Raw genomic sequence first — 15,598 nt, 5'->3', positions numbered from 1 at the left:
TTCTCACTCATAAGTGGACCTTGAACAACTATCGTAATATTATAAGAAAAGGATTGACAGCGGGAAAATGCAGGGGTGGGGGGGGCGGGGAGGTGGGATTGGGAGTAGTAGGAAACTGCCTAGGGAAGGGAGGGCACACCTCATCAACAAGGGTACCTGCACAATGAAGATTTGTATACCTAACCCTGAATTGTATTCCACAATTTTAAAATTAAAAATTAAAAAACAAAAAATAAAAAGGGGGCAAAAGACATGAATAGACACTTCTCTAAAGGAGGTATACAGGTAGCCAACAGACACATGAAAAAGTGCTCAGCCTCATTCATCATCAGAGAAATCAAAACCAAATCAAAACCACACTGAGACACCACCAAACCCCAGTAAGAATGGCTACCATTAATAAAACAAACAACAGACGCTGGCAAGGATGTGTAGAAAAAGGAACACTACTACACTGCTGGTGGGAATGCAAACTAGTGCAACCTCTTTGGAAGACAGTGTGGTGATTTCTGAAAGAACTAGAAATTGACCTTCCATATGACCCAGCAATCCCTCTATTGGGAATATGCCCCGGAGGAACACAAGTCATTCCACAAAAAAGATATCTGCATACATATTTGTTGCAGCTCATTCACAATAGCAAAAAAATGGAACCAACCATGCTGCCTTTTGAAGCTGGACTGGATTTTTAAAATGTAGTACATATACACAATGGAATATTATGCAGCCATAAAGAAGGACAAATATATAGACTTGGATGGATTTAGAGTCTATCATACTCAGTGATCTATCACAGAAACAAAGAACAGAGTACCATATGTTCTCACACATAAGCAGACCTTGAACAATTATTGTAATACTACAAGAAAGGGATTGGCAGTAGCGGGAAACTACCAGGGGAGTGGGGTAGGACTGGCAGTTGAGGGAAACTGCCAGGGGAGAGAGGGGCAAACATCATCAACAAGGGTACCTGCATAATGAACATTTGTATACCTAACCTGAATTGTACCCCACATCTTTAAAAGAAAAAAAAAGAATAATATTCATAAAAATAATATCGTTTAAAGGCAAAATTAAACTGTTTGGAACTGGCCTATCACAAGTTTCTAATCCTGAAGTGATACACTAAGTTATAGTACACAGTATGTATTAAAAACTTGTTTAAAGCAAGTAGAATTTGCAACCCATGCTTACAATACAGAATGAACGTTCTTTTCCATTACACAGATAACACAGATAAACATAGATCACATACTAGGCCACATAAGAGTATCTGCAAATTTCAGACAATTTAAACATATAGAGTTATTTGATAACAAAACAATGTGGCTAGAAAACAGTATCCAAAAGGAAACTAGAAAATCCCTGTGCTTGTGAAATTAAGAAATATATTTCTAAGTAACTTATATGTCAAAGAACATGTTATAATGGAAATTAGAAAATATTTTGAATTTAATGTTAATGAAAATATAACATTCAATTTTATTAGTCTTTTTAAAGTACCAATATTTGTTTTGTTAATTTAATTTATATTACATTTGCTTTTCTATTTCAATAATTTCTGCTTTTATATTTGCTTCTACTTACTTTAGGTTTAATTTGTTGTCCTTTTCTAACCTTCTGAATTGGAAGTTTAAGTTACTCCCTTCCAGCTTTCTGTTCTTAAGGGTTTAAAATTCTCATAAGACATAGTGTTATCTGCATCCCATGTGGGTTTTATAGGGATTCCTGAATCTATGGCTTGTCTTTTTGTTAGTTTTGGAACATTCTCAGTGACTATCTCTTCAAATACCGCTTCTGCCCAATTTTCTGTCTTTGCCTCCTGTGACTCCAATTTAATACATATCTTCTTATTGTATCCTCTAGGTCTTATTCTTCTTTTAATTTTATATCTTTGGTGTCTCCAAAATTCTAGATTATTTTCTTTGGTCTTACCTCTTAGTTTCCAAATTCTTCTATTTGCTTCTTATCTATTAAGATCTTAATAATACATTTTTTTGGTTGTAAAATTTCCATTTAAAAAAATTTCAAGTTCACAACCAAAATTCTCAATCTCTTCTGTATTTCCTTCAACATGGTAGATATTGTTATGTGAAAGTCAAAGTCTGTACCAAATAACTCTAAATTCTGGAGCTCCCAGAACGTTGGTTCTATTGTTTGTTTTTTCTGCAGGTTTTCACTTGTTTTACTGTTTCTGAGTGTGCCTAGTTAGTTTTGCTTATGTGCCAAGTAGAAAAAACAAGCCTGGATGGTGTTTAATTTTATTCTTCTAGAGATTATTCACCTTCCCAGGTATCCTGGGGCCCCTAATAATATATCACCACAATCTAATTTCAGGAAGGAGGATAATGCAAATATGAGATGTAGCTACTAAAAGGGATTATTTATCTTTGGTTTACTTTGGTTTCGAGAGTCCAGCTTTTTGAGACCTCAACCCAAAGCGAGAGGAATATAGTAGCTCCCCTAATTCTTTGTAGACCCTGAACTTATTCTTTTGTTGGGAAAGAAAGCATGGGAAAATGTGTACAAACAGAGTATGTGTGCATGCAAACAACTAAAATAGAGTTGAAAAGAAACTATATATAGTTTATTATATATAGTTTATATATATAATATATATATATTATGTATATATTTGGAAATACACATACAAGAATAGCAGTCCTATTGTCTAATAGGTACGCCCTTTGTGTATTTTCCTACATTTAATTATTATCTGTTAAATAAGACTCTTCAACAGGTCTTATCTGTTGGGCATTTATTCTTAGTCGCTACACATTTTGTAACTTGTCTCACTCAATAATATACAATTTTGTTTCCTTCTCATCATGCTGTATTAAGTCATTCAATCATAGATTAAGAGAGCAAGAATGTCTTAATGTGATGATAATCCAAAGGGCTACAGTTATCCCTGTAACCGCTTTGACACAGACATCATGTTTTTGTAATGTTAAGACCATAATCTATCTTTACCAGCACTTCAGGGTTGGGAAGACACATTTCTGATGTGTTTATATTGCTAGTCATCTTGGGAGAGGTCCCAAAGTAAAAGAACCTACTTGGCCACAACTAGGACAATGTGTAGATATTCCACATGTGCCAAAGCAGATCACTGATACAATCTCTCAATTCCCTTTGTAACTCTAAAAGTAGGCCCACCATTTCTTTGCATTCTAATCTCTCTGAAAACATTCTATGCTATTGTTAAGATATAGCAGTTTGATAACAGTTGTATCTTGGTAACAACAGGAAATACAAAAAACTTCTCCTAAAGAAAGTGTCTTGATGTAAATGAGGCATTAAGGCAACTGAGTCTTTAGGACAATGTCTATTAAGGAGGAGGCACTCTTAATAAGTACTTATCAAATGAATAATTGAGCTTAAAACCAAGATGTAAAGAATAAAGCAGGGTTGTTGTGAAAAAAATTATAAGAATTAGTGAAAGTAGCCCTCAAAGAAATTTTGTAAAAGGCTTCATTTCAGAAACAACCTTACTTTCAATCTCAGGTAGGCTAGATACCTACAAAATGAAACAGTAGGAATTCACTCACCCACTGGGCTGTTTCCAGCTCCATTTGGCACTGTGAGGTCTGTAGTGCTTAACATCCCACCTGATGACATTACAGAGAGGAAAAAGAGGGGAGAGAATGAACGTGAATGAGCTCTCCTTATTGAACTAACTCTCACTTTACTCCTAAAAAAAAAAGCACAAAAACTAACCCAGTCTGAAGTTGGCATTTATGTATAATTTGATATAGCTGTATGTATGTTATATACAGAGGGTGCCAAAAAAAGTATACATATTTTAAGAAAGAAAAAAAACTGCATTAAAATTGTAAGAAGAATACAGTCACACTTGACTTCGGCAATTACAAGAGGTGCTCAAAGTGGTTACCATCAATGTCCAGACAATTCTGAAAAGTACTTCAAAGAGTAATACATAGATAACATCTCTTAAAATGTGTATACATTTTTTGGCACCCCCAGTATATGTTAACCTATCAAGCTGGATGTCTGCCTTCCTGTGCATCAATACCAAATAGTACACACTAAATAAAAATGGAGGCAGTGTGTATGGAGTACCATTACATCTAGGACTTAAGGGAAAGGAAACACTGTATTATACAGACGAATGCAGTAAATACACTGCAAAATTCTTCTGAATGAATAAACTGATTGGAGAAGATGCAAAAAACACTCTAACTCTAATCAGGTAATTCTATTCCCTGCATTTCTGGCATGAATGGCTTGGCTCACAATCCATTTTAAATCTCTGCTCATGATATCTAATTAAATTTTCTGCCTGTCAATGGCTTCCCCACAATAAGGAAAGCTTATAGATGGCACGCTCTCTGTGTTGTTTTGTCTGATACAATGCTAGAATCACAGATTGTTTAAAAAATACTTTAAAATGGAGCCATGTATGTAGTGTGGCTCAAAGCAGTAAGATTAAGAGTATCAAAATAAGAAACTGTATATGTTAGCAATTCTTGTATTCACCTTCTTTTTTAAAGAACCAGCAGAATAGATATCACTACATACCTGCATTACCAGTACTTGGTGGTCTCTGAGGAGCTCCAGGGGATACATTTCTATGTAATGTGGCTTGAGGTGGAGAGAGCATGGTTGAATCTGCTAACGTTGAGCTGGCTGCCAAAGATGGGGACACAAGTGAACTCCCTGGGTTAGTGTAGGACAAAGCATTAGGGCTGGTCACAGGGACTGTGACAGACATTGAAAAGTTTTGAGGTGGCAAACCAGGCTGTAAAATAAAAAACAAGAAGGAGAAAACTGTTAGTTTCATTTACATCTACATTAGCTTATGAACTTATGAACTTTAATTTGACAAAGTAACTGAAGTTATTAAAAGAGGATGAGGATAGATTCTTACTAATTTGCAGTTTTAAGCTATTTTCATTTGAACATAGCTTGAATTATATTTGAACATGAATATGATTGACATGAACCTTTTCCATTTCAATTTCACATATTAATACATATATACTAATATATTCTATATTTTGAGTATTCATAGAGATGAAAATCAGAGGTAAAAACCTGATATTAAAATAGTTTTATCAAATTTAGATATTACAAAGTATATCACTGTTACCAAGTAAGCATAAATTGGCACTTCACTGCAAACTAGTTTAGTAACATTTTATTTCCACTGGGAGATCCCAAATATAATAGAAGGGGAAAAGTGTGTACACATATTATTAACTTAATATGTCAATATAAGACATTATAAATAAGTTCCAGTCTGATTTAAATGATTTACTTCTCAATGGGCAAAACTTAAAAAACAAATCAATTACATAACAATGTCATCTGAGTACAATGAAAATGCAAAGAAACTTTATCTAAATAACAAAATTAACTACAGACAAAGCTAGTGATAAATTTTTTGTATCTTCTATAAATTGTAATAAGACTAAATTACAAATATTATAAATGCTAACCTTCCTTCCCTCTAAAATGTCAACATCCCTTTAAAAGGACACTTTCTATTTTCTTCTTGCATTTCCTCCATAGATCATTTATGCTTATTAACCATGATAATAGTCCTTTTTATAATTTAAAGTGAGAGAAAAAAATAAACAACTTTCCTCTGTACTCATTTTAAAATGGTGATTTGCAAAAGTGAGGTAACACTGCTAATACAAATTTGGAAGAATATAAATAGCTTACATACTCTATTCAACAGTAGTTTATTTCAGGTAGAAAAGTTGTAATTCATCAACAAATATAAAACAATGGGTATATGATGAATTTGTTTTCAAAAGTAAAATAACTTTATTTGTGTAATATTTTTGCAGGTTTAACATTAACTACAAGGTCAACAACATCCCCCTGAGGTCAGGGGGCTCTTATTTTATTTGCTACTGTTTTTAAGAACGATAATGGTATTAGCTCAAAAATAACTCTGTAAAGCAATTTTTCATGAGCTCCTTCTTATACAGGTTGAGCATCCCTCATGCAAAAATTTGAAATCTCCAAAATCTGAAACTTTCTAAGTGCCGATATGATATCACAAGTAAATAAAGAACAAGAAGTAACATGTGGACAATTCCACACCTGACAGCATGTGACAACCCATAGTCAAAACACAGGTACACAATACAATTTATTCAGAGTGCCACAGGGAAAAGAAGAACCTTCTAGCCCCTACTTCAGCTTTGATACATCTTTTCTGCACATACCCAGACTCCCCCACACAAGCACTCCCACAAAGGACAATAAAATGGTACATGTGCAGGCTGAAGACGCCAACTCCAAGTTTCCCACAATGCCCCCACACTGGGCCAAGACCTATGAATAAGAAAGTGACACCTTTGCTTTCTGATGGTTCCACAGACACAAACTTTGGTTCATGTGCAAAATTATTTTTAAAATATGGTATAAAATTACTTTCATGCTATGTGTATAAGGTGTATATGGAACATAAATGAATTTCATGTTTAGACTTGGGTCCTATCCCCAAAATATCCCATTATGTACATGCAAATATTCTCAAATCAGAAGAAATCCTATATCTGAAACACTTCTGGTCCCAAGTATTTCAGTTAAACACTACTCAACCTGTAGTATGGTACTACTTTGAAGAAATGACCTATCATGCATGTTTTAGAGCATATTTTTGAGATAATTAACTCTGACAGGGAAATAAATATTAGCACTGGAACACTTTGTTCCATGGAAGATACACTATATATACAGAATTAGAAATTAGATCTGGCCTAATTAGAAAACAACAGTCTTAAGCAGCTCTTGCCAATGGAGCTTCTAGTGAAGTATCAAGTAAAGGAGCATGAACTCAAAGAAGTACTCTTTCACTATGGTTAGATGAATGAGCAAGGAAAAACTTTAAAAAGTCACTACTTGTTTTGCATCTAGTTTAAGAACAATGCTTCCTTAAATTAAAATGAAGCCATGCTGCCCTTCCTCAGTATATACAGCATAAGAAAAGAACAGGAGCTTAGTAGTATCACTGCCAAGTGATTTTGGGACATTTACAAACAGTCAGACAGTAAGCTAAGCTCTACTATTAAGAGCCACTATATAAAATAGTTTAGAAACACCAATTTTGCAACAAATCCAGCTACTTTCTGTTTTGTATTCTCAAGATAAGTACACACACACACACACACACACACACACTTATAAGTCACAGGAGAGAGAAGGGAAAGTCTTAAATATACTCTGTACAAAAAATCATGGAATCTTAGAGCTGGAAGGGAACTTAAAAATTATGTGAGTCAACTAACTCACTTTATAGATGAAGGAGGAATTCAGGATGTTTGGTGGCCCATCCAAAAGCATGAGGGGTAAGAAGTGGCAGAGTCTGGATCAGGATGTTTTCTCTTCACTTTTACATTTAAGACACTGAACATGGACTATTATAATTATTTAACTATGTAAGTTAATATATTCAACTGATTGTAGCAATTTAGTTCAAAATTCTATAAAACTCCCCAAGTTAATGAAATGACTTTTTCCCTTCTACTTATTGTTGTCATCATCCACTATAAAAATAGGCAACAAGATGTGTGGTCAATATCTTCATGCACAAGATAAAAGCACAAACCATACTTTAGTACTCACTGCGATTTTATGATTCCGCATCATATTATCAAATTCCTCATTAATTTTTTTATATTTTTCTTCTGTATGTGGAGTTAGCACATATGAAGTATCGGGGTCTGGGCTGTCGCACCCTCTGTGTTCCTTCTTGTTCAGAGCCTAAATAATGAAGTTAACAAAAAGGATCAACAAATAAAAAGTAGAGGTAAAGTAAAAGTACTTACAGGGCCTCGTTTGAAAATAAAATCACTATCTTCATTTAGTTTGCTGAATCTGTCCTCCGAGAGTGGACTGTGCTCAAAGTAATCGTCAGCATCAGGGCTCTCACAACCATTAAGGCCTTTCTTTCTTAAAGTCTGAAATACAATTGGAAAATTCACACACAAATAATGCTAACTTGCCATGAGTTTTTCTGTAAAATTTATTAAGAGGGCACGGACTGAATGAATTATACAAGAGCCACTGAAACTGGTTGCAAATGATCACAAACATACTTTCAGTCTTCAAATAAGATAAATCTTAGATATAAGCAAAATTAATTTTCCCATTGTACATTAAGAGAAAAGGAATATTTACTTGTTTGGATTCTTCTTTTCCAAACTTCTTAGAGAATACTAAATTACTCACTTTTCTGACAGTTAAAATTCAAATCTCACTATAGCTTGATCAATTTATCTAATAAGGATAATGAGTGAAAGAACTAAAATAGAAGTCTATCAAAATGATGCTTTGAGAAGTAACAGTGCCTTTATAAACTGAACACTTCAGCAACTTCATTTACTAATATTCCTTTCTGCCTGTGAGAGCCTATCCCATTCAACAGAAACAATGACCACAACATTTCAATAATTTCATTCTTAATTTCCTGTGTAGAATATACAAATTATTAGTGACTTGATTTTAAAAATTTGTACTTAATGATTTGATTTAATCTACTGATTAGACTTTCTGGATAATTTTTCTGAGTTCCATTAAAGTATTCCCTGGATCAAACTTTTTTCTTACTTTGGGGTAAAAATATAGTAAGAAATATAGGGGTTTTCTGGTTTTTAATTTTTTAAACTTAACGTCATCGTGAAATAACATGTCTAGTATTTAACAGAACAAATTAAAACCCAAAGGCATGAAGATCTATGGAATATTCATTTACTTTTATAATGTCTCATTTTTTCTTTTTAATCTTGATGGGTCTTATTTTAAGGTAGAGATACTAGGTTCAACACTAAAATAACTTTGAGATTTGTTGATTTTCCAGCCAACCCCAGAGAAGTGTTAGGAAGTTAAAATTTTCCCAGTAAGCTTACCTTACAATGCTTAATTAGGAAACAAAGCTTAATCAATAAACTAGTCCTACATAAGTCCATCAATAAATATTTAAATTAGACTTGAAGTATATTTTAAATTATTTCATAGCAAATCTTAGTATCCTTTAAAATATGACAAGCAAAATTATGGATGTTTTATTCTTTCTTTAATTAAAGGAAGCAGAATACAAATACTATACAATTAAGATTTTATCTTTTTTCTTAGTTTCTATTACTTTAAAATTGCACTTAATTTGATTTTTAAAATTCTGCATGCTTAAAGGATCATAAGCAATCATTAACATATATATGTTAGCTTCTCAAATTACCTGGCATGTGTTAGGGATCCCATAACACAATGCCTGAAACTCCCATCACAATGGAATAACTAAACATGAGCATATAACACTACACCTATTTCCCCAACACCTGCTCCATGGCACTAAACTCTACTGGTCTAACTAATCACATGAATATCTATGTGTACGTAACCATAAAAGGTCCTGTTGTTTAGAACACTAAAGGATACAGACATTTATCCTCCCCCAACTGTGGTAACAAGTCCCACTTGCCAAATCCCTCCAAGTTGCTATCAGCAGTGGAAATGTTAACACTGGAACATACTGAATTATCTATCATAACCTACACAGAAACAGAACAAATAGAGTAAGTACCTATACACAGATCTTAACATGAAGTTGTTGATTTATTCTACCCTAAATCTCTGGATATTTCATCCTAATTTTCATATATCTTAAGATTAGGTCATTCAGTCTTGCTCTTCTGGGTAAGCTGACATGCTTATCACTGAGACTTCCACAAACAGCAATCCCAAGTACACATATCTCTTTGATCATTGTTTAATCTATAGAGAAAAAAAACATACAGCCTTTGTTCAATAATTACATGAAATTTTTATTCTACCAGAGCAAAGTTAGTCCTATTTGTACTTATGGGGAAGGAAAGAGCTCTGGTATCTCCAGCTCTGCAAGCCTTCACTTCAGATGGGGTTCCTGTCACTGTGAGGGATTTTAAGAGGCTGTTATCAGCTTTGTAGATAACAAACTAATGTACCTCTGTTTGATAGCCAACTTATGTCTCCTTATCACCAAAACATGAAGAGTTGTTTTGAGGGCCCAACTACCATAAAAAGACTTTTCCTGTCTTCTTTATCACTGCCAAATAGCATAATAGTAAAAGTTTCTCCAGTGTCACTGGTGCTAACAAGTGGAATACCATAATCTGTTACAAAGGCTAGGCGAGGCACATAAGAAACAAGCCAGCCTTTAGTTTTCTCATGCACTTCAAGATAGCCACAATAAAAACACTTGCTCAATGAGGAAACACAGTGTGAAAGGTTACCACTACGAGGAATATGCATATTTCTAGTAGTGAAAACGCAGGAATATGCATACTGTGTACTCTCTAGGTCTATTACTGATTATTATCATATTCCATTCTAATGTAAACAAAACTTCAAGAATACTTTATTTCTTGTAAATAGTATGATCTGGCAGTTTTTCAGTGCCATTTTCTGACAAACTTGAGAAATTCAACTGTACCAAAATAATTTCAAATTTCAGTGGTGTGCAGCATTTAAGCCAATGTATCCCAGTTGCTTTTCTTAAATAATTATAGTCTGAATCATATAATATACAGACTGCTAAAGAGAACATTTGATGAGCAATTAAGTTATTAATCAGTTTAAGCTGACTTGATACACTCTGTTCTATACTCTATAACAGAGTTCCAAACATGTTTAAAGGTTTTAACTGGCAAGATTACTTAAATGAAATCCTAAAATTAATGCTACTACATTTTTCCTCAGTATATTTTAACAGAAGACAGAGTTTTATTTTTGGAGGGTGAGTTAAGCACTTGTTAAAAACAAATATGTTTCTATTTTTCACAATAAAGTTAAATTCCACTATAAGTTTAATGGTTTTTCTATTTATGATTTGGACCGATCCAAATACCTTCGGCACACTCTCATTCTGCTACACAATGTAGGACTCAAGTAATGAACTTAGCTAACCTTTTCAACATTAGTTATGTAAGGACACATCATGAGATATTTTTAAATGAAACCTCAAACACTAAATACTTTTAATGGAAAACTATGCATTGTTTAGGGCACATCCTCCCAAGTTATCTGAATCTATGGGGCTTGTGCCTTTGCCTCTGGTCTACTTTACAATTATGTAGAAATAGAGGTTAATTTGTAGAAAAGTGACAGTACCGCAAATAATTTGTGTTTATACACGTGCAAATAAATTCTGTCTGGCAGAGGTTCAATTGCCTTCTTTCCACCACTGTGGAAAAGCCAGTTTTTGCATCTATGAAGCAAATTCATTTTAACCGTCTTGATGGGTTCAATTAGGTGTGATTTGTGAATTCACCTGTTTACTATCGTACCATTTTTTTCCAGGTTCCTAATTAATGAGTTAAAGTCTCTGATTCATTTCATATCTGAGCATCATAATTTTACCTTTAAAAAAATATCTGTTACCAGTTATGAGTGTGAAAGTACCCTTGACTCATCATTGATTTCGGCTCTAAACTTAGGGAAAAAGAGATTGCTAGTAACCCTTGATAGAACTTATTACTGGGTTGAGCATTGGTTTTTAAAGAAAAGAGTAGTGTGCTACTGTTTACATTTTTAAAATATCTGATTATTAATGATCTATATTAATTTATCATAATATCAAATATTAAGGAGATATGATGATGACTGTGATCTTTCAGTACGCATCTTTAAGAAATTAAAATTCTTCTTCTGTGACAATTCATATATTAAACATTATTTATATCACAGCATTAAGAATAAGACTGACAGAAACAGTAAATCCCACAGTCTCCTACATCTGGGTTGCTTTCCAGTTGAAGATATTGAGCTCTAAAATGAAATCAGACTGGTGGGGGCAAAGTGGAGAGTGTTCTGCCTATAATCATTTCCACACTCTTTTTGTGCTGGAAATGCCCAAATTAAACTTAATGGTAAGAAATGGTTTTGTTTTTGATTTGGGGCATTAATTAAAATGGTTTTACCTAAATGAAGAAGAAATTAAAACCTTCTATGTATTGACCAAAGGCATCTTCCAAATAATAGGAAGGTTCTTGAATTTAAAATGTCCATGCCAATTTAAGGAAAAACAGTGAAAACGGAAATGTAGTTGTTGTTCTGGCTAGAACCTCATTTGGGTTAGTTGTATCCACCTCTGTTTCTTTGACTATGCTATTTTACAACTCTGCAAGATGGACATTAGTTAACTTGTAGAAAACTGATAGTAGCTACAAATAATTATTTGTAGAATTGTTTCTCGTGGAATACCATTGATTATGTGTATGCTGTGTATGCTGACCAGTTTTGTTTTTATTTATAAGTGTGTCGTATTTTTGAATTCTCCTTTGAATCATTTATGGCATCTTACTGGTTCCCTCATTCACTAATGAATCCAATAAAATCTCTCACATTTTTTGTTCATTTTATAATTTCATGAGAGTAACAATTATGCCTTCTTCCAAATCTAATCTGCAACTTGAAGATTTATAGTTCCAACTGTCTGCTGCACATTTTCACTTGGATATTTTGTTAACATCTCAATTTCAACTTTAAAAAGACAGATTTCAGTATCTTTTATTATCTCCTCCTTTTATTTATCTCCTCTTAGGACTTACCTATTCTAGTCAATGCAGCTAGGACATCTTGCAGTTCCCTTTGTTCTCTCTCCACTTTCACACAGAATACCAAATTTTGTAGATTATTTTTTCCACTTCTACTGTCCTCATACTCCCAAGCCCGCACTGCCATATGTCTAGTCTCTTCTAACTTTTTTCACGTTTTCTCTTTCTTCTATCTGTCCCATAAATTATTAGATTTAGTTCTCAATACTTCTTTGAATTCAGCACCTGTTTTAAGTATTTGATGGCTCTCCATGATCTGAAGCACCTGTCGCCAAAAATTTCAGATTACCTGCTCCACTGTAAACATATTCCATGCTCAGTCCCCATTATATGCATATTTTATAAGGTATTTGCATGAGTGATTATCAAGCTTTCTGAATACTGGTAAGCACTTTTAAGATAAAACAGAATTTCCATTATTTTATTCTTTAACTCCAATAGATAATTTTGTAATCTTATATCTTATATCCCTCTTTTAAAATAACAGCTGTAGAACACAAAATAAAAAGTATTTAGCCTGAGTGCAAGTCTCTCAAGCTTAGCTCTCTTACTTATTTTTCCATTTCTATTCTCCCTGAAACCAATGATAAAGTCAGAGTGGTCAAAATTATTGTCCTCCTCACAGTCAAAAAATTCCTTCACTGATAGATCCCACCTCGTCTGTGTGAAACCTTGTCTTCTTTCTTTTCTGTATGACTGTTTCATAATTCATTATAGTCTATTTTTAACCCATATTTCCATGAAAAAAATTCCCCCCACTGCTTTCTATCCTAAAATTTTAGAGCACTTACTCTACAGGACATTCATGTAAATAATGAATGATATTTATCTATCTTCTGTGTTTCCTGTATCCTCAATTTATCTATGAACTTTCAAGTCAAAGAGTGAAGCCTAGATTGCTTTACATTTTCAGAGACTACATAAACAAGGTGCTACACACACATGAAATATGAATTTATTAATACTTGCAAGATAAAACACAGTAAAGGAGAGATCAGGATACCATGACAAGCATGTTTCTTCATAAGTCTTCTGAAGCACAAAGTTATGTATTTCTTAAGATAAATTAAATAATAAGGTAATCTGGAGACATCACTTTGTACAAGGTTGATCCATAGCAACTGCTGATATTTGACTGTTTTTGAACTACAAAATACAATAATTCATAAGGTTCAACCTAAGAGTTTAGATGACAATGGCTGATATTTTGAGCTGTTGGGAGATTCTCCAGGGACTTTTGGATAGGAAAAGTTAGCACTGGTAGTACTGGTAGTACTAGGAGCCTTCTTTCCTTATGCTAAATGTACAAGTTAGCTATCATCAGTTAACAGTCAAATGTTCTAATTCTAGATTATAAAAGAAGCATCTGCATTTATTTTTAAACCCAATAGGCTGAAACATTAACCTGAAAATCTGAAAAACAAAAATCATACTTTCCTAGAGTAAGGAAAACCTTATGCCATCTATAAAGGACCAACTCAATTAAAAAAAAATCTGTAGGCACAAAACATCAATAAGGATACCTGATCTCAAACCGGACGAAGAGGGTCCAAGGGGAGACCCAAACTTTACCTATATGATGACCTCTTATCTACCTAATCCTGAACTGTACCCCACATATTTAAAATAAATAAAAATAAACTAAAAAAAAAAATCTACATTAGTGCTGAGATAAAGTTTCCATAGTTCACCAAATCTTTTCTCCGACTGAGATATAAAATGCAGTATCATAATTAAAGCTTTGAAACTTAAATCATGCTTTGATTACAAAAATGGTTAGCTGGAACATCAATTCATTTTAAAATGAAGATTATGTATTTATTGTGCCTACAAGGAGCATCATCTTGCAAACCAGCCTCAGTGGCAGCGATGAGAGACCACAGAGACCTTGAGATGGAATTCCTGGTGTCAGGCATTCAGAAGGCCAAGTGCTCCTTCCTGCCTTTGAGTGCTATCTGCCTACATCCTTTCCTAAATTCCTCCTTTAGCTGGAGCTACTTTAAATGGGTTTCCATCCCTTACAATAAAAGAATCCTGATGAAGAAAACTGTAAGTAATCCTTTAGGTCAAAATTAATAGTCTCCGTAACCAAGTCATGTATTTCTCAAAATAAGTCTGGCCAATGCCTCTACAACAAGCATCCAGAACAGGTGTCTAACCTAGAAGTGATTACTTACTGTTGCTGGCCAAATATAGTTAATTTAAATAATGGTACATATCCCAACAAAGGTCTTTAAAGTCCTACGTTCTACTCACAGAGTACCAGCAACCTTACCTTTCAAGTTTAAGAAGACATTAACAGAATTCAGGACTGTTTGGCACACCATGTACATTTGCCTCTCATTTTCTAGTTTACATACCAAATCTTTTGGTGAAATTAGAAATGGAAAGAGTACCAAATCTTTTGGTGAAACTAGAAATGGAAAGAGTAAGGGATAAGTTGAAAGGGGAAGGGAAAGAGACTTGAGGAGATACGAATAACACTGTTTAAACCTTTTTATATGCTCAACTTTATGGTAATTGTCAAATTAAGTTTTTATTTACAATAAACTTACTAAAATATATTTTAAAATGATGTATTAATTAGGGAGGGACAGCTAATTTGGAGTGGGTTCTTTTAGCTTGTATTTTCTTGCTAAACATTCATAAGACATTCATTTCCATGGAGGATGTATATATTATGTATGTACATATGCATACATATATACTACTATAATCTTTTGTGTTTATTTACAAAGTAAATAAATCAGGGTATCTTTCATTCTAAATATGTTTAAGTAAGTATTTAAACCATGTAGGTCTTAAACAAGAACTCATAAATATACCAAGGTGTTGATATTTTCTGGAATCATGACATATGCTACTAAATTTTAGATTCAGGAGTCTATACTGCTTGAGTATTTGCCACAGCTTGTGCCTGGTAAGACTGCACTTTTAACTACTGCCAACCAAGAAGTGGAAACAATTTTAATATATGCTCAACTTTATGGTAATTGTCAAATTCCTTTACAAACTAATAGAATCAC

At 33.5% G+C, this 15,598-nt stretch overlaps 1 protein-coding gene across 6 annotated transcripts in view; it reads right to left on the bottom strand.

Moving 5' to 3' along the window:
* MEF2A (myocyte enhancer factor 2A) overlaps positions 1-15,598 on the bottom strand; it is a 156,062-nt gene that overhangs the window by 35,329 nt on the left and 105,135 nt on the right. For 3 of the 6 annotated variants that reach the window (XM_021711796.1, XM_021711795.1, XM_008056978.2), the window contains 3 exons: positions 7,809-7,940; positions 4,543-4,762; positions 3,552-3,611 (listed from right to left, as the gene is read on the bottom strand). In XM_021711796.1, the coding sequence (XP_021567471.1) occupies positions 3,552-3,611; positions 4,543-4,762; positions 7,809-7,940 (412 nt within the window). Of the gene's footprint in view, positions 1-3,551; positions 3,612-4,542; positions 4,763-7,593; positions 7,744-7,808; positions 7,941-15,598 lie in introns of all 6 variants that reach the window. The other 3 variants (XM_008056976.2, XM_008056975.2, XM_008056982.2) reach the window with 1 other exon arrangement.

The sequence above is a fragment of the Carlito syrichta genome, unplaced genomic scaffold, assembly GCF_000164805.1.
Source record: "Carlito syrichta isolate Samal-C Ts95f unplaced genomic scaffold, Tarsius_syrichta-2.0.1 Scaffold302587, whole genome shotgun sequence".
NCBI classification, from domain to species: domain Eukaryota; kingdom Metazoa; phylum Chordata; class Mammalia; order Primates; family Tarsiidae; genus Carlito; species Carlito syrichta.
The sequence above is the reverse complement of the archived record's forward strand: the minus strand, read 5'-3'. Positions and strand labels throughout refer to the sequence as shown.